At 39.1% G+C, this 23,871-nt stretch overlaps 1 protein-coding gene across 2 annotated transcripts in view; it reads left to right on the top strand.

The window, feature by feature from the left end:
- The window catches only part of SPPL2B (signal peptide peptidase like 2B), a 31,723-nt gene extending 11,049 nt beyond the window's left edge, over nt 1-20,674 (top strand). Inside the window, exons 4-15 of one of the 2 annotated variants that reach the window (XM_059869666.1) lie at nt 626-715; nt 1,070-1,209; nt 2,019-2,161; nt 2,984-3,080; nt 3,233-3,349; nt 4,833-4,914; nt 5,738-5,812; nt 5,939-6,001; nt 7,360-7,459; nt 8,416-8,493; nt 10,756-10,916; nt 11,709-20,674. In XM_059869666.1, the coding sequence (XP_059725649.1) occupies nt 626-715; nt 1,070-1,209; nt 2,019-2,161; nt 2,984-3,080; nt 3,233-3,349; nt 4,833-4,914; nt 5,738-5,812; nt 5,939-6,001; nt 7,360-7,459; nt 8,416-8,493; nt 10,756-10,916; nt 11,709-11,996 (1,434 nt within the window). In that variant the 3' untranslated portion in view covers nt 11,997-20,674. Of the gene's footprint in view, nt 1-625; nt 716-1,069; nt 1,210-2,018; nt 2,162-2,983; nt 3,081-3,232; nt 3,350-4,832; nt 4,915-5,737; nt 5,813-5,938; nt 6,002-7,359; nt 7,460-8,415; nt 8,494-10,755; nt 10,985-11,708 lie in introns of both variants that reach the window. The other variant, XM_059869667.1, reaches the window with a different exon arrangement.
- Nucleotides 20,675-23,871: the final 3,197 nt, after the last annotated feature.

The following is a 23,871-nucleotide window of genomic DNA, read 5'->3' as shown; positions in this document are numbered from 1 at the left end:
TTGGTGCACATTACTGGTATTTGATGTTCCTCTTTAAAGTAAATAATGCACGTGTTCCTGCACGTACATGTGTTGCATAGTTACGTGTGGAAACCATACATCTGATGGAAGAATGAATTAAACAAGAGCCCTCATTTCAGTAGGAAGAGTCGGCACAGAGCTCATGTGAAATTCGGGTTAAGGGCTCAGGATTACACTTGTTCCAAATGAAACTGGAGTCAAAGGATGAGGTTGGTTTGTGACTCCATCATACTACCACACTGAATCTAGTGCTTTAGATACACAGCTTGTATTTTGTAAAATTAGTAGTTTTGGAAATAAAATTAGTAGGTTCGAGTCCTGGTCAAAACTAGAGGCGCACATCAGTCATAAACCTGTGACCCTAATGTGCAAAAAAAAAAGCTTGAAATTTGGTTGCTTCATTTTGCTGTTACAGTCTTATATTACTTCTGTTTTACTTGGAGCAGGCATATATCTTGACTTTTGAGTGCTTGCTGTCATTAAGTTCCCTTCTAGAGTATTTTTCAAATTAGCCAGACCAGAATTTGCAACTTTAACCCTTTTGAACCAGTAGAAGTATTTGCAGAAATAAACATATTCTTACCTGATCTGAACTGTCTTTCAGGTTCCTCCTGGAGGTAATAGGAGCCAGTATGAAGAGATTGATATACCTGTGGCTCTGCTTAGCTATACTGATATGTTAGATATTGGCAAGGTAAACTTGATACTAAAAGCTCTCATTTATATTATCTCATGTAAATTAATCACTGCTCAACAGTATTAAGTCCACCTTAAGAGCTTTGAATATGTAGAGAGTGTATTCATGAAGATTGCATTATTGTGTTTTGGGAAAAAAAAATCTCTTGGGAGGTTATTTCTCATCGTTAGAATAAAATCAAAATACAGCCTGGTGCTGGAAATAAATATCACTAATAGAAGAGCCAATAGATGGCTCTTACGTGTTTATAATAAAGCCTGATTCTGAGGTTGCTTAGTGAAAATTAAGTAAGTGAACTTTTGCTGAGGTGGATTTTTGGATGTCCCTCCTAACTTGTATTTACCTCCACAGAGTTTTGGCAGCTCCGTGAAAGGAGCAATGTATGCACCAAATGAACCTGTGCTGGACTACAACATGGTGATTATCTTTGTCATGGCCGTGGGGACTGTTGCAATTGGAGGCTACTGGGCAGGAAGCAGAGATGTGAAAAAGTGAGTAACTAAATGCAGTATACCAGTTTTCCTGTATTTTTCACAGAACAAAAAAAAGGTGGTATTTATGTAAGCATCACCTGACAGCTCTGCTAGTGAGGTTAGGAGACTCTAGGGAAAATGCTGATGTGATGTTTAAAAGGCCCTGAGCCTTCCATTGGTTTGGTCACTGTAGGAAATCATTAGAGTATCAATTGCATGTAGATTTTTTTTTAGGATTTTGCCATGTTAAAAGACCAAAAACTTTAAAAGCTCAGAAAGAAAATTATTAAGTAATAGGCTTCCCTTTTGCAAGAATTCACCACATAAATGCTTTGTAAAAAAATAATAAAATTTGCTTTTACTGGTGTAGGGCAAACCAAATTGATTGGATGGCTAATATATGCTATGTTTGTTACCAATTTTTAAATGAAGTTTTATGGTTACTTTTTGCCAGCAAGTGGGACTGGGAGAAGGTGGTCATTGTGCCACACTAATTTCTAACATTTATTTTGTATACACAACCTGATTCAAGGATTTCTTTTGAAGTTGACAAATTATTCTGTGGTAGTTTTCAAGATTTGGTTGAGTTTTTAGCAAATGAAATAGTTCTCTAGATAAGCTAACATAGCAGTTACTGGTTTATGCATTTGTGTTACAGCTGATGCTCATACCTCCATGGAAAATACGGTGTCCCACTGACTTGAGTGGGAATCAAAGCAGGCATTGATGTTGTTTCAACCCCTTGTGGTTTTTTGCTGAAGATTCAGCATCCTTGTGTATTTTGTTGCAGAAGGAATGAACTGATGGTAGCCATGTTACTCTTTCAGGAGATACATGAAGCACAAGCGTGATGATGGGGCAGAGAAACATGATGATGAAACAGTGGATGTGACTCCCATAATGATATGTGTGTTTGTAGTGATGTGCTGCTCAATGCTCGTCCTCCTTTATTTCTTCTATGACCACTTAGGTACTCTTAAGGTTGTATTTGTATTGATACATCTTCATAATCACGAGGCTGACATCGTTCAATGTACACTTTATTGTGAAAATAATAATAATAATGAAAACATCTCTCTTCTGTCATGTGTCTTCATCCCAATATGATTTAAAATACTGTGAGAAAACTTACTGAGTAGATTTCTAATCCTTCTTTTTGTGAGGTTGATCATAACGGTTCTTTCAAACGTTAAAGACTATTAAGTAGATACATTCCACCTTTTATTTTTGTTAAAGGTGTTCTCAGACCTATTCTTTCTCTCCATTATTGTTCAATTTGAAGTCAAGACAAGGATCATTTTTTTATCTTTGTAAAGAGTATAATTTTCTACTGATCACTTACCAGATTGACAAAACATGAGAGCCTAATGCTTTTTCATATTTTTGGGGAAGTAGTGAAACATGCATCCCATCTGTATTGATTCATTTTGCTACTTAGTGACTTTAATAATCCCTTATAATGCTCCTGTGTACTCATAAAGAGAAGATAAATGCTTCACCATAGGTTGCCTTTGAGGCCTATGACTTACTTTAAGAAGATTAGGATAGAGGTTTTCATTTGTTTAAGTAGGTATTACATAAAGTACACCTGAGTAAAAGGAGCTAGAATTAGATACTTAAAGAGCACAAATCTAATCAATCATTTGAAATCTCTGGATTTAAACTTCACTGTTGAAATGCAAGCCTTATTTCTCATTTAGTCTTATTGACTGTCTGTTCTTTATTCAGCCAGGATATGCAAAAAGCATTTCTTGCCTTATCCTACTTGGACTTAATACTTTTTTCCCCTCAGTCTATGTTATAATAGGAATATTCTGCCTGGCTGCCTCGATTGGTCTTTACAGCTGTCTGTCTCCCTTTGTAAGAAGATTACCCTTGGGAAAGTGTAGGTATGTGGCAACTTTCAAAATTTTAATAGGGAAACTTAGATTTTTATACTGTTGGGTAGGTGTGGGGTTTAAAAGGCAGCTTCATGCTTCAAAGTGTTGATAAAGGAAGAGGCTATATACATAGACATAGCTTTGGTGTGATTGTTTTTCAGAATCCCAGACAACAACTTGCCATATTTTCACAAGCGTCCCCAGGTCCGGATGTTGCTCTTGGCAGTATTTTGTATCTCTGTCAGCGTAGTCTGGGGAATCTTCAGAAATGAAGATCAGTAAGTGATCTGTGCTAAAAATTTTTCTGTGTTAAAAATTGTAACACACTTTATAGTATAAATAACTGACATCCACAGAAGTCTACATGTATCCAGAAATTAGGAATGACAGGAAAAAAAATAGAGACATGCAGAAATTCTTAGTTGTTCCTTATGTACTTCATCTTTTTCTTGTTCATTTAAATTACAGAAAACTGTCTTTTGTTAAGCTTGAATTTCTCTGAGTCTCAGTCAGTACTCTGATCTCTGTGACTTAAGACAGCTTTTCAGAAGTGATATGGAAAGTTGGACACAAGTTGTCTAACTTATTTCTTCATGAGAATAAAAACTGGTGAGATTGTCAGATCTTTAGTTTCTCTCAGCTTTCTTGTACAAGTCAGTAATTCTCTACACTCAGTGTTGCTGTAGTACCTATTTGTTGCAGGTTCTTACCACTTTTATTAGAGGTGGATCTTTTACAGAGTGTTGTGTTTTTGTTTTTGTTTGGGATTTTTTACCTCTTACCTCACTCCCAGATATTCCAGTTTTCCCATGTATACAGGTTGTGTTCATCTTCTTGGTTCATCTACTAGGGGTTCAGTATTGGAACTGAAATGCTGGCTGTGTTTCTGATGATGATATCAAAGATGTCTGACTTGTGCTTTGAATGCATGTCAGTGCTTTTGTGGGATCTGTGTTCTGTGTGGACCATTCAATGACAAGTCAAATCCAGGAATCATCAACTCTGAAAGACCTTTAAAGAGATAAGTGTCAGACTTAGGAGGAGTACAGCAGTACTATAGAAATGTTCCAAAATACTGAGGACTAGGAAATCCATTTTCTGCATCAGGGCTGAAGTGGGCCTGAGTGTTTCCTGCAAGAGCTCCATCAGCAAGTACACATGTATTGATCCAACAGCACCATCTCTCATTGTGCCTAGACCATAGCAATTTTAGGGAAACCTTAGTGTTGTTTATCTCAGATCCTACTTCTCTTTAACCCTAGCAGTTGAGAGTAAAGCAAAGAGCACTTCTATACTCAACTTGCAAAACACAATTGAAAAGCAGGCCCAGCTATAAATTTGCCTCAGCACACAAGGGTGCACACCTATACACAGGACAAGGGACCCCAGCACTTCCCATTTTGTTATCCACTGACCTCATTCAGGTGGTTTTCAGTCCACCTCACTGCTCATTCAGCTAGTACTTCCTCAGTTTCTCTGTGAGGATTTTATGGAAGATTGTCAGTGTAAAGCCTTACTGAAGTCTAGATAGACACTATCACACAGGTCTTCCCTCATCTCCCAGGGACTTCTTTGTGGAAGGCTATCAGGTTGATGAAAAACAGCTTCCCATTTGCCAACTCATGCTGACAACAATGTCAATTTCAAGCAAGTACTTTGAATAAAAGTGTTTTTTCTTTGTCCCTTGTCCCTTAGTGAGGACAAGGCTTGGTCTGTTTTTCCTGCTGTTTCCTGCAAAAATGTTACTTTTCTCTTTTTAAGGTGGGCCTGGGTTCTGCAAGATGCTTTAGGAATTGCTTTCTGTCTTTACATGTTGAAAACAATTCGCCTGCCTACATTTAAGGTATGAAAGTTAAAGAGAAGTTATAGACTTTCAGAAGAAAGTTAAAGAGAAGTTTGCATGTATGTGTTTGAACAGAGGAGTCGCTTATAATGGAGTAAATTGCCTTGGAAATGCAATTCCATTCATATGTCAGCGTGGAAAAAAGGGATGCAATGAGTATAATGAAGACCCAGAAGTGGCATGTGATTGTTCTGTAGATTCTGTGGAGTGTTGACTAGTAAATCACACACCACCTCTTTATTTATCTATTTGGTATTTGAGTATTTTTTTGGGAGGGGTGTGTTTGTTCTGTTTTGATTGTTTTGATTTTGTTTTTCAAATTGACATACAACTAATGTATCAGTCTAGTGGGTTTTTTTCAAATCTTCTGACCTTAGTCAGTATCCTAAGACAAAAATCAGTATTAGTCATTTATTTGCCCCTTAAGCAGCTTGTCAAACTTTTGTTTCAAATTATCTTCACCTATAAGTTTGTATAGACTGACAGTAAATGGTATACAGTGTTTCAAGCCATGCCTGGCATCTTCCAATGCAGAGCTGCTTTATATTTCCCAGGAAACTGAAGTGGCACCATTTTCAGATTTTACACGATAAAGAATTTTGGGCAATAACATGTAATTTTGTGTTTAAGAATTACTTTATTTTATATGGTGCATGCAAGATCCTATTGCTTTATCTAAAATATTTAGGAATTAAGAAAAATACATTACTGACTTGTTTTAGTCTTTGCAAGCTTTTTCTTTTAATAGCCTTCTAATTATTAATTCTTTGTTGTTTGCTAATGCATTGTGTGTAAATACCAAATATCTGGTCTCTTCCTTCAGGGTTGTACCTTACTCCTCCTGGTTCTTTTTGTGTATGATGTATTCTTTGTATTTATCACACCTTTTCTAACAAAGGTAAGTAAGGTTTTTGCCTGCTGCCCACAGAGCAAAGTGTAATGACTTGTTTCTCCGTGTGTTCCTAAATGATCCCAGAGCTGCTGAGTGAAGTGCTGATTTACAATTTTCCCATTTTTTTCGTAGACTGGGGAGAGTATAATGGTGGAGGTGGCTGCAGGCCCTTCTGATTCTGCCACTCATGAAAAGGTACTACATGTTGTCTGAAAATCTGGCACTAGCTTTCAACTATTACACTTTTAACTTCTCTAAAATTCAAGACCATAAAGATGAAATGAAGATGACAGTCTGAAAAGAACTTAATATGGCAATAAGTACTCCTGAATGTTTATTGTGGAGGGGCAAAGCAGACTTGTAGTGGTTCATCAAACCAGCTTTGGTTTTCCTTTATCTTTTTTTGACAGGGTTTCAATATAAGAAAGCTGGTTAGCTCAGCTTCACCCAAACATGACCACATCAGTAAATATTAACTTGTTGCTAGCTAAGCATGAGCATCTCTTCCAAAAGAGATAAAACATATAATCAGTCTCTTTCCCCTCCTTTCCTCTTTTGACATTTGTTTTATGAAAAGCTGAGGCTGTAGGTGAAGGAGAGAAACACAAATTGGAGACAGAAGAAAACAGAAGTTAGTGTTCAGTGGGTTTTCACCGTTGGACAGCAGCCAATTGCATGAACACCTTACAAGATGTGGCTGACTCAGGGAGGAAAGTATGTGAGATGTAGGAGATACTGAGATATAGTGAACAAAACAAAAAAACTAATCAGTAGGGAAACCTGGTTATGTTAATTTAAGGATTAATTTGATCTGTTTCAGCAATGAATGTAATAGTGTCTTGTGGGAAAATAGCAAAGAAAATAGTTGTTTGCAGGATGTGGATCAATTCATAGAACCTATACTAATTTCTTTGACTTCTTTTGTTCTTCTCTCCTGTACCCCTTTAGTACCCCTTTGGATTCAACTTTCTGCACAGAATGAATTGTATAAAACAGTTATGAAAGTATAAGTATATAAAATTATTTTGGCACTAATATAAGAAAAGAAACAAGTAAGTTTCTTTAATGTACTGTAATAAAGAAAATACAGGTTTGCAATGGACCGTGGCATACTGTGCCTCAGGTTGCAATTTATGTAATAAATAGGAACACAGGGGTAGGGAAGAGTCTTTAAAGTGATTTGAAAAATGACTTTTTAAAATTATTCAAGTCTTGGTCTTTTGAGACTTTTATTGCACCCAGGTGAATGAACTGTATAAATTATTATTTCCTACGCATGTATCAGATTACCTAAATTTTGTACATACCTGCAGCTAAAGCAGAGTTGATACCCAATTGTACGTGAAAACTTTGAAGTTAACCTAGTATTTCAAAAGTATTTCATCGCTCCCATCTTAAATGCATTGTTAGTTGTCAGTAATATTGTATGTAATGAATGTATAAAAAGATCCATTTGATGTATTTGAAACTTGCACTTTGAGTGCAACAGGAACAAGTTCTGGTAGGTAGTGTCACTGTGCTTTTCATCAGACATCTGTCTCTCTCATTCCAAGCTTCCAATGGTCCTGAAGGTTCCCCGACTGAATTCCTCACCATTGGCTCTATGTGACAGGCCTTTTTCTCTCCTAGGATTTGGAGACATTTTAGTTCCAGGTATTGTTTAGCATGTTAAGAATTTTACATGTTGCATTGTTGTATTAGTTTATTCTTCTTGTACTCCTGCTTCAAGTGGTAGGTTTTATTTGACTACTATAAACCTGATAAATTTTCAAGTATAGGGTTTTTTTGTGCACTATTCACCTTTTCAACAAGAAAAATGCACATTAATCTTGTGGTTCACTTTCACATGCAGTGATGTCAAGAAACGTAGAGAAATTGCAAGAGTAGATTTAGCAACTGATTCTATACTATAAAGCATCTTTGATAGTGTGGTGATAGAGGAAATCATTTGTCCATTTGCACATGGATTAAGTACAGATGCCTGACCACTCAAAACTTCCTAACTGTTAGTCACACTATAGCCAGTATTTCTGCCACACCTTCTCTCAAATTTGATTTTAGATAGTATGTAGAACTATCCCTGGCATCACTGCAGATTAAAAAATTATGCACCTTTTGGCTTTCAGATTTCTTCTGCAAAATAATTTGTTTACTTTCTTGAATTTTGGGAAATATGAACTCAGTCATGCCCATTAGTCTCCCCTCCTTCCCCCAAACTGAAGCAGGCACAGTCATTAACCATAAAATTCTACTGTCTTCAGTACCAGCTCAAAGGCCTGAACTTACTCTTGCTCTTGTTGTGAACACTGTATTTTTGCAAATGTTTAGTGGGGATGAGATGACATTTTTATCTATGATCTGCATGTTTGTAGCTGTGTATTTTACTTTTGGAGTGCTTCCAATACATGGGGCTTGTACTGTCAGATAACTGGTTTGTAAATTGTGCAGCCTGCTGGATGTGTTGTTGTGGTGCTTAAACACAGGGTGCCAAGGAAGTTTTTTGGGAAAAAAAATTCTTGCGAGGTCCTAGTTGGTTTGATGGTTTTATTTTTATCATGAAGTGTGTGACTAGGTTGAAAGCATATTGTAACTGTTCTTTCTTTTCCTAGGCCTACTGGTAGCGTATTGCCATAGGTTTGATATTCAGGTGCAGTCATCCAGAGTCTATTTTGTAGCCTGCACAATAGGTATGTACCACAGTGCCACCTGAACACAAGACCTACAGGAGTGGCTCCCTCTAAAAGCATGTCATCAGTCTTGCATGGCATAGTTTGGGGGTTTTATCCTGTTCCTCCTTTTATTATTAAACAGAAACATTTAGCAAAGTGCTTTCAAGTCTAGATCTTCCATCACTAAGCTAGCTGATGTTGCTTTTCTGAGCTGTTTTGCCTGCCTTACGTAAGGAGAGCTCTTGTTACCATGGCTGCCAAGGGTCTCAGTCTACCCCTTGTAATTACACTATTTTTACATGTGCTCAGCTACTCATCATGGTTTCTTGATTCATGAATCTTTGAGTTTATTGTGCATGAGAATTCAGGTTCAGGTATATCATCCTTTGTTCTTAATTTCTTGTGTATTCTTAAAATCCATAACCTATGATTTAGGGAATTTTATTATGATGACTATAACACCTCTAGATAAGTTTTCTTCTTCAGTTTGTAAAATCCATGGAGTTATGTGCCATGAACATAAATACTACTGATGAATAGGATCTGACTGATTCCCGTTGTCTTTCTTACAATGTAATTCTGCTAGCAAAGACTTCTAATGCTTGCAATGAATTTCATGAGAAATGGTCATTAACAACTTCTTTAGAAATTCTTTTGAAAAAGTATCTAGTTTGTGGACACTTCTAGCAGGGATAGAGAGATGCTTTTATTGATATTCCAAATCATTGTCTCATATATAGTAAAACAAAATTGTTGTCTTATCGGGTAATTTAAAAATATGTTTGCAGAAATCAGAAAATGTTATATTGATAAAGAGTCAGCAGTATGCTATTGCAGCACTGAGAATGAGCCACATACAGGGCTGAGTTAACAAGATGTAGTCAGCAGTTATGAGAGGAGTGATTATTCCTCCTAATTTGTCACTTAAGACTGAGTTAACCAGGATCCCTGGTGCCAGACAGACATTGACATGCAGGAGTAAATCCAGTGGAGACTGTCAGGATGGATGAAGACTGGAGCACAGGGTTGTAAAAAGAAGAGAAGGCAAAGAGGAGATTCTGTTGCTTCCCACAGCTGCCTAATGGGAGACTGCAGAGAGGACAGAGAGGCTCTTCCTACAGGTGTGCACATAAGGTGTGAGGCAATGGAGTTAAATCATTATAAGAAATATTTTAATTATATATAAGGAACTCTCAATAATAACAGAATATGCCCCTGCCCAAAAAGCATTTTCAAGGGCTGTAAAGAGTTATTGATTATTCTGATCACAGCCCTCTGAGATCATCAAGTCCAGCCAGTCCCCCAGGACTGCCAAGCCCACCTCTAACCATATCCCCAGATGCCAAATCCATAGGTCTTTTAAATCCCTGTAGAGACAGGTACTCCATCACTGCTCTGGGCAGCTGTACCAGAACTGGAAAACCTTTCTGGGGAGGAAGCTCTGCCTAATATCCAATCTAAACCTGCCCTGGCAGAACTTGAGGCCATTTCCTCTCCTCCTGTCCCTTGTTTCCTGGGAGCCCACCTGGCTGCACCCTCCTGTCAGGGAGTTCCGGAGAGTGAGGAGGTCTCCCCTGAGCCTCCTTTTCTCCAGGCTGAGCTCCTTTCCCAGCTCCCTCAGCTGCTTCTCTTAGACCCTTCCCCAGTTCTGTTCTCTTCTCTGGACAGCCCCTCAATGTCTTTCTTGACCTTCTGAAGAAAAATCTGGAATCTGGATCTGAAGAAAAAGTTGGATTAACTTCATTGTCTTGAAAATGTAATTGAAAATAATTACATTATGAGATCCAAGCTACTTCTGTTCTTCTAAATAAATTTTGCCACATTTATGCACAAATTAAATAGAAAGTAATAAAAACATACAAGCTAGAGCAGGCTGGCTTTTTTTTTAGCTGTGTGGCAGGATAGGAAGAAACAGCTAAAGCCAACTCAAACAAGAAGCACATTATAATGGTCAAAATATTTGTCTGTATCTGCTGAGTTCATAAATATAATATAATGCACAATATTTCATATATTTATTTTGGTTAAGGTAATTATTTAATTATACAGTACAGACTAGGCCAGTCACACTACTTTCACATGTTATCAATAGAAAAACTGTAGTATTCCATGTTTACATGGTGTAAATAATGCTAAAGAGGCCTGAAAAACTTCTGGAGATGTTGTACATATTGCTTGAAAAAAATTCCAGTGAGAATGCTCCTTTAGCCAGTTATTTAGTTGTGCTTGAGCAAAGCTATATCCGAATAACTGTGTTTTGCTGGGTTTGTTTTCTTTCAGCATATGGCATAGGCCTTCTTGTGACCTTTGTTGCCTTGGCACTGATGCAGATGGGCCAGCCTGCTCTCCTCTACCTGGTGCCCTGCACTCTCCTCACCAGCTTGGTGGTGGCCCTTTGGAGAAGGGAGCTTGCCATGTTCTGGACGGGCAGCGGCTTTGCGGTGAATACCAGTTTGATATGAGTGTCTTCAGGAAATGCTAATATTATAAAAACCTAACTAGAATTAAAGTTGAGTAAAATATTGCAGTATTATCACACAAACACAAAGATTTTGGGTTACAATGTTATATAAAATGGGGGGTTTAGTACTATATAAAATGTACCCTTAAAATACTTTCTTCATATTTTTTCATAGTATATTGTTTATGAAGGTGAAAATGTAGTTCAGTATTGTAAATTATCCCTTTGTTTCACTGTGCTGCAAGTGAAATTAACTTGATTCAAAAAGGAATTATTCCTATCATGCATTATTTTAGTTTTTGAATACTTACTAGAAGGCCAGGTCTATGAAGCTGGAGGTTCCCTCAGTGAGTTTTATTTTATTATTCAGCTATTTGTGATAATTTTCACAAGCTTCCACTAGAGAAATTAAATTTAATTGTTAGAGATCATCTGAAATGTTATGCAAAAGTTGCCAGTTCTTATATAGTAAAGGTGGGCAGAACTGGACAGTGGCCAAGGACCAAGTGCCTGTTGCTGCCTTATCAGCAGAGCACATCTGAAACTGGTGAGGAGCAATCACTCAGAAAGCAAACACTCTTCTGGGAGGAAAAATTCCCCTGGTGTCCTATAAAACACAAAGAAAGGATAACTGTATGCATCTGTCCACTGCTGGAGAATGAAAACAGCGTTGATGGACCTTTAATCTTCCTCTTGTATGACCATTACCTTGGATAAGTGGACACAGTAGTTCTTGTTTTCCATAATTTTGACTGTGATCTTCCATTTACAGAAAGACCTACCTCAGCCTCCTGTGGTGATAGCTCCTGTCAACTGCCCTCATCTTCCCAAAGACAGCAGTGTGCCAGCCTCTCAACAAGACACAGAGCAAATGACCAACCCCACCCTCCACGTGAAGGAGCTGCATGGCTCCGCCTCAGCTGAAGAGGAGCTGGCTGATACCAGCACAAAGACAAACCAGTCAGAAATCTCTGTGGCCCACAGTGAGGAACCAACTGCTCAGAATAAGGATGACCTTGAAAGCAAATGCCTAAATGCAGAACAAAACAAGTTGGAATAAGTAATGTGATAAGAACTCCTTACTTTCCCTCACAAACGTACATAAAACCAGTATGTATTTAGGACTGGTTTAGTAGGGTTTGCTTTCATTGAGGAACCTCACTAGGAGTCTGATCATCAAATCCAACAAGGAATGTTCTGTCTCCAGCTTTGGTACAGCTATATACTTAAAACACCTTTCTGAAATATGGTGCTCTCCAGGAGTTCTGATGTGTGGGTTTCAATGATCGCTGTTAGTGAATGCCTTTGACCATTTGTTCCCTTTGCATTAGGGCAGGATGGCATCAAGAGTCTTTATTTACTCAGTACTCGTGCTTGTATGGCTGTTTCACTGCTTCACCATGATGTAGGTTAACATGGAGGAAAAGCATTGAACAAGTCTGCTACAATGCTCACAAAGCTTACTTGAGAGAAATATGGTCTTTTTTTTTTTTTTTTTTTTTTTTTTTTTTTGGGCACTTTCCCTGTTGTCACCATATACTTTACTTCTCCTGACTTGTCAAAGCCATTGATATAAGGGAATGCATTATTATCAACTGACATTCAGGAAATGCAGAGAATGGTTAAATTACCATTACTCCTAAAGGCTTTATGCTACCATGATGCATTAAATGCATCTCTTAAATTTTTGTCTCTGTTTTTACTTCTAGGAACCTGAGCTGCTAGTCTAGTTTAAAAGGCAGGGTGAGTAGAGCTCGGGGAAGCTTTCTAGGCATTCATGTGAACTCCAAGGGCTCTGATAATAAACAGGGTTGGTCACAGAATAATGCCTGGAAGCAAATGCATATTAGGAATGTTTAGAAATAAAATATAAGCCAAATAGGTGAAAAAAAAATAGGTAGTAGCACTGTACTAAGCTTAACAGGCAGTATTTTCATTGGGAAAAATGTTAAAGCGCAAATGTTCTTATGTTTGGGGCTTTGAGCTTCTATTTGTTCTTCATTCAAGGAATATAATTGTGGTTTCTGATTCTGAAGAAAATAGTCTGATATTTCATTCCCAGTGGAGCACATATAGTGCTAGAGACAGTTGTGATTTAAAAGCTACTTGCTGCTCAGTTACTTACTGACTGCCTAAGTCATGTTTTGTCTTTGTCCCAAGAATAGCCAAAGCATAGTCTGTCAGGTTCTGGAATGAACCTGGGAGCTCACTTTTTATTTTGTCTTTCTTGCTACATTGTGAAGGAATTTGTGAATTTAAAAATTTTGGAGTGCAGCTGGTCTTACTTCATATTCCTGAAATTGTTTGTTTTCCTCTATAACATGATTTAGTCTTTTATGCATCAGCTTTTGTACATAGAAAGATGATGGGATTTGTGTATTACTTGTTCCATCTAAGTACATTTGGCTTCATCAGAGGAGTCTGTTCTGCACTTGTGTTGCAATTCCAGAAAGCCTCAAGCACTTCACACAAAAACTGAAATAGAAAATTGAAGTATTATAGGATCCTTGGATATGATTCCAGATTGCATGGAAGAAATACTCTCGAGTATTTGGGAGCCCAAAATGTAATTTACAAAAGTATTGTTGCAGTGATGCAATCAGAGGCATTGCTGTTAAATTGAGAGTCTCCACTTGGCATGTTGAATTGGAGTTGAAGGGCTCTCTTTTCAAGAATGTCAGTTAAATATCAGCCATTGCCTTTTTGGCTAGATCTTCCAAAATTTTGCCTTGTGCTTTTTGGATGAAAGCTTTTATGGGCAGTGGTAACATTCTTTCTCTAGAATGTGAGCAGCTTTCTCTAAAACCACTCTCTGGCTTCAGAGTTTTACCAGCTTCTGCTGAAAGCCTTGAGCCTTGTCTGATAGGATGATTTATGAAGATTTTTGGAAGGCTCCCTGGGTCCAATGGTCAACACGACGTTTAATTTTCAAATTGCCCTAATGGAAGATAGTACTAAAGCAATCTGCTTTTCAGTCTTCTCTTTAATGGACCCTTACTTAGGCCAGCAGTAACCTGAACCAGTTATTACTAATAAAAAGCAACAGAAACATTTTACCGAAAACTTCAATTAGCTGGATTATGCCTTAAGTCTTTGTGTAAGTATTGTTATTAAATTAAGAAAGCAATCTTGTGTTTAAATAACGAACTTGACAAATAGCAAGGTAAGTTGGAGACTGACTCAAAGTTCTATTGGTTTTTGCCTTGATCATCTGTTAGAGTGTTGTTTGGAGTAGCTTTCTGATGATGAAGCATTAGGTATTGTCATTTACTTGCAAGTGTTCTTTCACATTTGTTCTCCTATGTGGTTAGGAAACAGTTTATTTCAGATTGTTCATAGCTCAGTTAAAACAGAAGAACTGGTCACACTGAACTGGGCATTTCACAGTTCTGGACATTCTGCTTCACCTCAGGTTTTGGGGAATTTCCATCTATTTTTAAGTGTAAATTTTTTCTCCCCCAAATAACAAAGAATTCAGGAAAAAAACCCCAATTGCTTCTCAGTGCAGTACCTCCAGTTAAAGCTTGTGAAGTGGTAACAATTTACAGGCTTTGACTATCTCAGTACTTTACAAATCAGGTGACCCTGGTGCTCCAGTTTGGCTGTGACTGTTCGGACCCTGATCCTGGGCAGATCAATCCCTTCCATCAAACAACAAGGCTGTATTTTTTTATCTTTAAAAAACTTCCCTGATCAGCTTAATTTAAGACTTAATGTTGTATAGGAAGATATGCCTATCAGTTCAATGTGACTGACTCTGATTTTTTTTGATGATTTCCAATACACATTCCACACCAAACTTGAGTTTTAATATTTAAAGTAATTAAAGTAATATTAATGTTTAAAATAATGTTGATAGGCTTCTTGTTTATGTCTTTCACATACTAAGCCTTATCTGTCCAGAAATACAATAAGAGTTCAGTTCCTGAAAGCTTGTATGTGTTCTGGGGAAGCACTTCTTTTAGTCAAAAAAAAAAAAAAAAAAAAAAAAAGAAAAACACAAACAAACACAAAAACCCCAATAACAATCCACGCCACTAAAACAAAAACCCATTTGAGAAAATCTGACTCTTTAGATCACAATAATGAGGTGTTTGTTTTGGTCTGTTCCCTGCTGAAGGATTGCCGAAATGCAGCTGAAGGTAGAATGGAATATGAAAGACTTTACTGAGGATGATAAAAGTATCCCAAGCCCTCTTTGAATTTTGCGGATTTTATTTTTCTTGTCAGAAATGAAGAGCATTTTAAATGAAATATATAAAAAAGAAACACAAAAGATTAGATTTGAAAATATATTCTATGTTTACCAGTGTCACTAAAATAAAAGTGCATCCACATGTGTAAGAATTACACTTGCAAAAATATTAAACTTTTTCTCTAAACTTGGACAGATGGCAGACGACAGAAAATCTGCACAGCTTATTTTCCAAAAGATTTATTAGCATGCTTCATAGAAAACTTCATTTAGAAAACTGTTTGTTTCCATATTTCTTGAACATTTTCCATGGTCTTGGATAATTGGTCAAGCTTTTCCTTCAGAGGATGATGCTCTTTCCTTACAGTACCCCTCAGTATGACTGTTGTTAAGAATGTCTTGACGCTATTTTTCAGCCATGCACATCTCTGTGTTTCAGCTTTGATTTTTGCCTTCCTGCTGCATTGTTCCAGCTGGGAACAGATCATGGCTACCATTTTAGTGCCTGTTGACTTCTGAGTATGCTGGAAACTGGTGCTGACATTAATGAATGCTGCAGTCATTAATGAATTTAGCTGCCTCGGGGAGATGCTGTGAATTTACTTGCAGCTCTTTAAAAAAGCCAGTATTGGATGTTTGAGAACAGTGTTGCCTTGAAGTCAAAGCTCGCATGTGCTGTTTTAGTGCAAGATCCAGTGCTTTTGTTCTTGTCTTTAGCCTCATGGCTGTGTGTGTTTCTGGTTTGTTGCACTACACAGGCTGTATAGGATGTAAAGCCCATGATACTTCTTTTTAACAGCAGCTTCATTGATTGTCCATGAACAAACCAGAGTATTTTGTACATGCTTTCATCATTTGGTGTGTTATTTGTAGTGTAAATGGAGGCTGAGTATGCTGGACAAGCAGCTGTGTATACAACTAATGATTATCAACATTTGGCACATAGCACATTGATGCAAATGTGAAATACAGACATAGCAGTAGATACAAATACACATCCAAAGCCTGCAGAGATGGTGCTTTTGCCATGACAAGTATAATCTCTGATATTTTAAAAAGAATGTAGGGCTGTGTCTTCAGGCAAATGAGGACAGGAGCTATTTTCAGCGGTTCAGAAAACATCAACAAGGAACAATTAATCTTAAGTTATTTTAATCTTGCATGTGGTTTCCTAGCTAGGGCAAGACATGAAGAACAGAGCTGCACTAACAGCTGTTCAGTTTAGGTTTTTGCCAGTGGTGCTGGGTAGGGTGGAGAAAGGGAAGATAAGAAAAAACTGAAGGTGACTCAGAAAGCATGAGGAGACACTGAACAAGAAAGGCAGTGGAAGAGTTTTCTCCAAAGAGAAGATGTAAGGGCATGATAAATATCCAAAAATCTGAAAAGGCTGCTGCAAACTGGGAAAACAGTTTGTCAAGTAGGGATGACATTAGAATTAATAGACTTAATAAGGAAATTTTATTGCTGGCTGACAGGTGAGGGGCTCAGCAGGACAGGGCAGTGCCCAGTGCATGACCTCCTTTGGTTCTGCCAGGAGAGAACTGAACCACACCAAGCAGAGTAATTTCATGCCACTGGCAGTTGGGGCCAGCCAACAAGCCCTGTCCTCCCTGTCCAGATTTAGTCTGAGGGTCAGGATTCCTGGTTTTAATGAAGTTATAGCATGAACTTCATCCCAGAGTACTCACTTTATATTCATGAATGCTGTCAGGATGTTCTGTACCAACTGTGATGGACAGTTCAGCTCTTGTGAGACAAAGACTGCATTTTCTGCTACTTAAAAGTGATAACTCTTCTGAAAAGAAACCACATCAATTTTAGTCTTTTTTGTCTATGTTTAATTTGTTGAATTGCTTCTGGCAGCCTGGAACATTTTCAGAACAAGACAGCTTTGTGTGGTACCAGAAGCTTCCTTTGGCCAGTGGCATAAAAGAACTTTCTTTTCACTGATCCTCTCTATCATCTCTATTTATCAATTATATGCTCTTCTGTGAGGGTTCCATCTTTTCCAGTTTTGCAGTTAAATATTCAGATTATGTGGAGTAAAGTGGCATTTTGCCATCTGTAGATTAGTGATAGGTGATGAATAGTGTGTTTAAATTGGATTTTCTTGAATTGGGAACTAGTGTACTGTACACAATAATCTATAATTTCAGGAACTAGCAGAGGACTTAACTTCATGTGATGCAGGGGCTCAGGCTTGGTTCTGTTTGCCAGAAGCTGTTGGTGAGTCCAGCAGCCAGGGGTTACAGGTGCACAGGCTGCTGCAATTATTTGGAGCTACCTTCCTTAGGTGAAGGTGGCATTACAGTTTTATCCAGTTTTCTCATGATATTTTTCTGCATGTCAGCATGCAAGTTTAGCTCCAGATGGCAAACTTCATCCAGGTGCTTGTCTCTGAAAAATTCTGAGATGATCTGCTAGCTAGATTTTTTTTGTTTAAGAACTGCTTCCTGCTGACAGACATGCATTGTATGTTGTGAACTGACTTTGAGTGTTTCATGTAAATATTGGTCAGCTGAAAATATGGTTTCAAAGTAAACCAGCTCATCACCAGCTTATGCCCCATCTCTGGAAGTTCAAAGCTTAGTTGGAAGTAGCCCTGAGCAACCTGAATCTAGTGGATGGCATCCCTGCCCATGGCAGGGGCTGGAATGAGATGATCTCAAAGGTCCCTTCCAACCCAAACCATTTTATGATTCTAAGACTCTATCACAACTCCTAAAAAATTGGTGGCTTGGGCTGGTAGGAGCCCTGCAGTAGCAGACAGCCAACACCTCATAGTCAAGTGCTGCTGAAAGATCTCCAGCCCTGAGAATGTGGCACTTGGCACGAGCAGCAACACCCTCTTGTACAGTGAGGCCAGCGAGGGTTCCCAGAACCTGATCCTGGGGTGGGGCTGCACACAAGAGTCCTATCTGATGTTTTCAATACACTAACTTCTTCCTTGAGCCAGTGGGGTTGGAATGGATAGAAATAACTCTTTGCTTCTGAAACCTATGTCTGTAGTCAAGAAATTGCCATAAACCTGCCACGTCTCCACTGTGGATCCAAGCATTGAGCACTGGGATGGTGGGGAGCTGGTGCTTGAGGAGGAGCACAGTCCTTCACATGCATTCCCCAGCAAGGAACCAGAAGAGAAATTTATTGTTCTGCTCTGACTGAAGTTGTTCTGATTTATATTGAACAAAAATTTCAAAATAGTGGTTCAGGTTTAGTTTGAAAAAGTAAAAAACAACCCATAGTGGCACAATTTAATTTAGTTTGGATCATAATCTACTTTTTTCATAATCAGTAGTGGAGACTACAGAAAATGTTTATCAGAGATGTTACAGGAGACCCTAAGCTGGCAGCAAGCCTGTGTGGGAAACAGGCTCACTGCTCTGATGGCCAATTAGTGCTGTGCTCTGCCTGTGCTGGGGTGAGCATGTCACCAATTTGTGTTCAGCTCATACTTTGCCACTTGTCTCCTCCAGCAACCTTTTGACTGTCAAACTCTCACAGAGAGTCCCATAGCCAGCACTGGTTGTGGGAGAGCAACAAGGAATCTCTGTGTCACAGATCACTCCTGTGATGCCTCATGTGGGAAAGGCATGAAATGGAATTAACCATTCTTCTCAGCCTGGAGCCTAGACCACATGCTGCATTCCTCCCGGGGCTGAACACACAAAACCTCGATCCTAAAACCGCTGATAGGAACTATGAGCTCTGCTACTTTCAGCCTAGCAATGCAGGAAAGCAAAACCTAAGAAAAATCTGAATTTAGAGCCCTGCCCATGGATGCTATGTTCATTGCTGACCATGTTCTTTCAAGGCTGGAGAAACTGGGGTCTGATAGACTTCCAGCAAGCCATGAGCCCCCTGTGACCCCTTCTAGTGTTATTTTACTAAAACTGAATCAGAAATACTTTAGGTATGGATTGGTGGGAGGCTGGAAGCAAAAATTTCAAGCAGTATAAAGACGATTTAAAAGCTAAGACCCATTCGGATGCTTGACAGTAGCTGCTTCTAGAGAGGAAGTTGATTCTTGGAGATAATGTTATCAGTCTTAAATGTCTGGTGTTTTTGTGGAAGGACTTTGTAATGGTGTTCAAACAGTAGTATGTAGGATAGTATATGAAGAGTGCAACCTAAAAGATTGTTAATTTTAGCACTTGCAAATGCATCTGTTTACATATGCATGCATGAAGAATAAACTTTAAGCTCATTCAGGTACTGAAGGAAAGATTTTCTCTTGATCCAATGTGTTACATGTTTTTTGCTGTTATAAGATCTTCTACGCAGCTTGGCCCCTTAATAATTAAAAAAAAAAAAAAAAAAAAAAATAGAGAAAACCCGACATTAAAAAACACCCCCTCCCTCCATAAAAAGAACGGCTGAGGAAGTTGGCCAGTGTGGGAGACTGGTATGAAAACTTACTCGGAGTATTTTTCCTGCAAAAAAATTTCAAACCAACAAGCTATGGAAATGAAGTGCAGATGGGACATAAAGAATGAGGACTTTAGTTCTCTGTAAGGATGTAGTCAATGATGCTGATACAATGAATGTCATTCCCTGAGTCCCTGGTTCCTCTCATGTATCTCCTTTACCTTGTCAGTCAGTCTGTCAATGGCATACACCACATGGACCAGTCCCACAGCTGTAGCTGATTGTGGGGTTGTTGATTCCCCATGGGAAGAGCGTCCCTCTCCCCTCACTCAGGCTACTACTTGATGACTTGCAAAATTGTGCATATTGCATGATATCTGCAGGGATAGATAAATCAATAATTCTGTGACTTTTGTCTATGATACAAGTATCTTCTATCTATGGTACCAAGATATTTTTTTCTGCTGTTCTTGTTTGCAAGTAGTACGAAGTACAGACTGTGTCACCTCATGGATCCCTTCCTGTGCTGACACTAGGAGAGAGCCATTGCGAAAACCAAGGGAAAAAGCAAGTTTGTTCCTAAGTAGGAAAAAACATTTTTGGCAAACTTTTCTGTTTTTCCAAAGCTGTAGGTCTTACCACAGTAGATGCATCTGATTTTCACTTCAGTCTGGGTGGCCTTTTCCCACCCTATGTCTGTGTGGATCTTTATGGTTTTGATACCAGCCCTCCCTCTGGCTGAATTACAGCCTTCTATCCAATTGCACAGCACATCATTATATATATATTTTTTATATGTAGATACATTGTAATACATAGGATTTCCAGTGACCAGATGTAGATTGACTTTCCTTCTGTGATGTAACATGGGAAATAACCTATTTCAAAATTAACGGGGATGGCAGAATCTTAAGACAAACAGATGAGAAATATCCCAAGGGTTTCTGCAGAGTGAATTTTCTATGGAATAAGGAAGCCTATTTCAGGCATATATAGATACAATGAAAGAAAGCAAACTTGAAATTGACTGGTCAGCTAGCCAAATTGCAGGAGTTTAAGTTTGTTTTTTTTTTCTGTTTTGCTTTTAAAAAGCACTGGAATTTCCTTGAGTCTGTTTTCGTTTAAAGCTGTAAAAAATTTCTAAAAGTGTCAAATAAAGTTACTTAGTTTTTGAACTGAGTTTTGCTATTTTATATCACCCTTAAGTATGAAACACTTTTTTTGTTTGTTTGTTTGTTCTGGGAAGTGATAAAATGTGAGCTGGAATTTAAAATTCTCTGTGTGCATCTCCCACCATGAGCTGGATTCCATGCAAAATTCTTAAAACTTGCTCAATACCAGAAACAGTGTTAGACATCCCCACATGGTCCACACAAGTAATCTCTTTCCCTGGCTTTTGTAACCCTGACAGAATTCCAGAATAGTTTGGCTTGGAAGGACCTTAAAGCCCATCCCATCATCATCCCATCCCATCCCACCCCACTGTCCCAGGCTGCTCCAAGCCCTGTCCAGCCTGGCCTTGGGCACTTCGGGGGATCCAGGGGCAGCCACAGCTGCTCTGGGCACCCTGTGCCAGGGCCTGCCCAGCCATTTAAAGTCGTGTGATCACTTCTACCGATAAATTGGGTTTGTTTTGACTACTCTGTTCCCTGTTGAAGTGCTGTTGCTTGGGAAGAGAGGTGTTTACTAATAGTCCCTTTTTCTAAAAAACTGCTGAATATCTACTGAATTCCAAGGCAAGCCGCGGGTGTATCCAGGAATGGTACAAACTGCCAGCAGGTACAATTCCACTCTGTGTTTCTGCTTAGTATGTCCTGCATTTCACTTTTAAATACACAATACAACTGAGAAGAGGGAAATTGAGAAATGTCTTGTGATATCTGACTCTAAAAAGCAACAACAAAACCAAACAAGCAAACAGAAAGAAAACTACACGCACACACAAAAAATCCAATCCACTAAAAAAACCAGCTGCAGCAAGTCAGCCTTTCTATCTGGACTGTCACTGGGAACCAAGAGACAGCTGCTTCCATTCAGAAAAGGAGTGTTCAAAACAAGAAAGACTGGGTTCATTTTAAATAGGGGGTAGTAAATACTCAGATTCAATCTGGTCACAAAGCTCATCCTAAAGTATTGTAAAACCTCAGCAGATATTATCTGAAACAGTGCCTGGTGTTCTAGATTTAGATGTACATCTGCAAAATTGTGTGACCTTTATATTCTTGTACTTGGTTATTCCTGTATCTGTTGAATAGACAAGGACAGAGCATTTGTTATTTCAGGTTTTGTGGGTTTGGGTTGGTTTGGGGAGCAGTTGTTGCTTGTTTTTATTTTTTAATTTTTTTTCCTCCTCCTTTTTTTTTTTCCTTTTTTTTTTTTCCCAGGGGGATATTTGATTTGGGGTTTTTTTGCAAAAACCCTTATTATAGGTCTTGACACAAAGTAATGCTTTAATGGGGAATGGCACCATTCCAAAAGGAGCTGTTGACTGAACTGCTGCTATGCTGAACACTTGTGGTTGAGCTCACAGTCCCCCCCACAGTGACACAAGTGCAGATCCATCACTAATGAAGATCTTGACATTCAAAGCCCCTCCTGACTGTGCATTTGCTAAAGATCTGTCCTACGTGACCATTTCAGCGTCTGCAGGGACAGTTTGTGTGGAGTATTCACAGGCATCTTATCTCTATACACCTTGCTGAGTTTTGCAGCAAAACCCCCTCAGGCACCTCAGGAAGGAGGGGCTGAATTCTCCACATTCTGTGCCCAGAATGATGGCTCAGTTAAGTACAGGGATTGCCCTATGCACAGGGGTTGCCTGAAGTTCGGTTTCCAGGCACACTGAAATTCCCACCTGGAGAGCTCCTGTGCAAACTGCTGAAATACATTTTGAGAATCTATTCAGTCAATTACGAATTTCAAATCAGCTCGTTTCCTCACTTGCGCAGGTGATTAATTGGGGAGTTCTTGGACCACCTGGGGACCCTAGGACTTGACTAAATCTGTCCTGTTTTTCTTCTTGTGTGAACTTTAACGAGCCATATACAGTATTGTGGTCTCTGGTTTTACTGTTTAAGTACAATTTCCATATTCACAGTTTCTCAGATATATTTGACTCTCTAGATCACATCTGCATAATGGTCTCCATTAGAAGAGTTCCTTGGAAAGAGATGCAGCTTTCAGAAGAGTGTGCTCTATGTCCCCAGTGGCTCCTAGGAGTCACCCTCTTCCCAGCAGATGCTCCTGAAGAGGTTATGTTATAGTCAGGTATGTCTGCAACCTCTGCAATGCACATCTAGCCAAGCCATTCAAATCTTTCCTGTTTTCCTCTGTGTGGGGCAGGGAAAGTTCTCTTTTATGTGCAGGACTGCAAGGAAACACTGCCTGAGCAGCAATAGTTGGCTTGCTGCCCCTTCCTAGATCAGTCTGCTTGGCAGCATGGGGTTGCACTAAAATAGACAGAGAACATTAAGGAGCTTCATGGACTCTGTGCCATAGGGATTCCAGAGGAAGAATCTTTCAGTCTTGTTGGACTTGAGGAGGTTTCTTTTGCCCTGTCTGCTATACTCTCTTACATTATTACAGTGTCATCAGCCACAGTCAGGAGCTCTTTAAAGCTCTAAAAATAAAATATATCCACAATGTTATGAACAAAAAAAGTTACCTGTTTTTTTAAGAGAAGGAGCTGCAGAGTTTTGAGTTGAGCTGGGAATTGATCGCTGGCCAAGAGTTCTTTGTAAGTGAAATGTTGTAATCACCTGTATTGCCGTTTAACTCTCGATTGTGGAGAATTTTTTTTTTCAGTACCACCCTAGCCTGCTGCCAGGAGGATGACAACCCCCCCGCCTCGGGACGGTGGGGGGAGAGGGGAATTTGCATCTCAGGAGACATGCAAATTTATCTCAAAACCCAGATTGCATTGGGACGGGACCTTCACCAAATCCTGGAAAATACCCCAAAAGAGACTAGCCAAAGCAGAATTGAGAGGTCAGGGTGGTGTCTGGACAGCAGGGCCGAGGTCCGAAGCCGGCAGAGATGCTTGAAAACCTCGGTCACTCCTCGCCCCAAAGAAAACGATGCCAGTCGGACCCAGGACCCCCTGGACTGACAACCCAAATTGGACCTCTGGGTATATCTGCACTGCCCTTGTGAGGGCAGGATTCCTGGCTGTGCTTCTAGTGGACAAAGCTGCAAACCCTTCTCGTCTGAGTCGCTGCTGCGAGTGGTGGCAGAACTCTGCGGATCTGCCAAAACCCCCATTTTGAGCTGCTCATTTTAACAAAGGTATTAATAGGAGGAATATCTCCTGCCTCTGTTTATTGCACACAACACCTAATGTATAGTGATGAAGGCATTAATCCTATACACAGAA

This window comes from Haemorhous mexicanus, chromosome 29 (assembly GCF_027477595.1).
Source record: "Haemorhous mexicanus isolate bHaeMex1 chromosome 29, bHaeMex1.pri, whole genome shotgun sequence".
Taxonomy (NCBI): domain Eukaryota; kingdom Metazoa; phylum Chordata; class Aves; order Passeriformes; family Fringillidae; genus Haemorhous; species Haemorhous mexicanus.
Note: the sequence above shows the minus strand (reverse complement) of the source record. Positions and strands in the feature narration are given on the sequence as shown.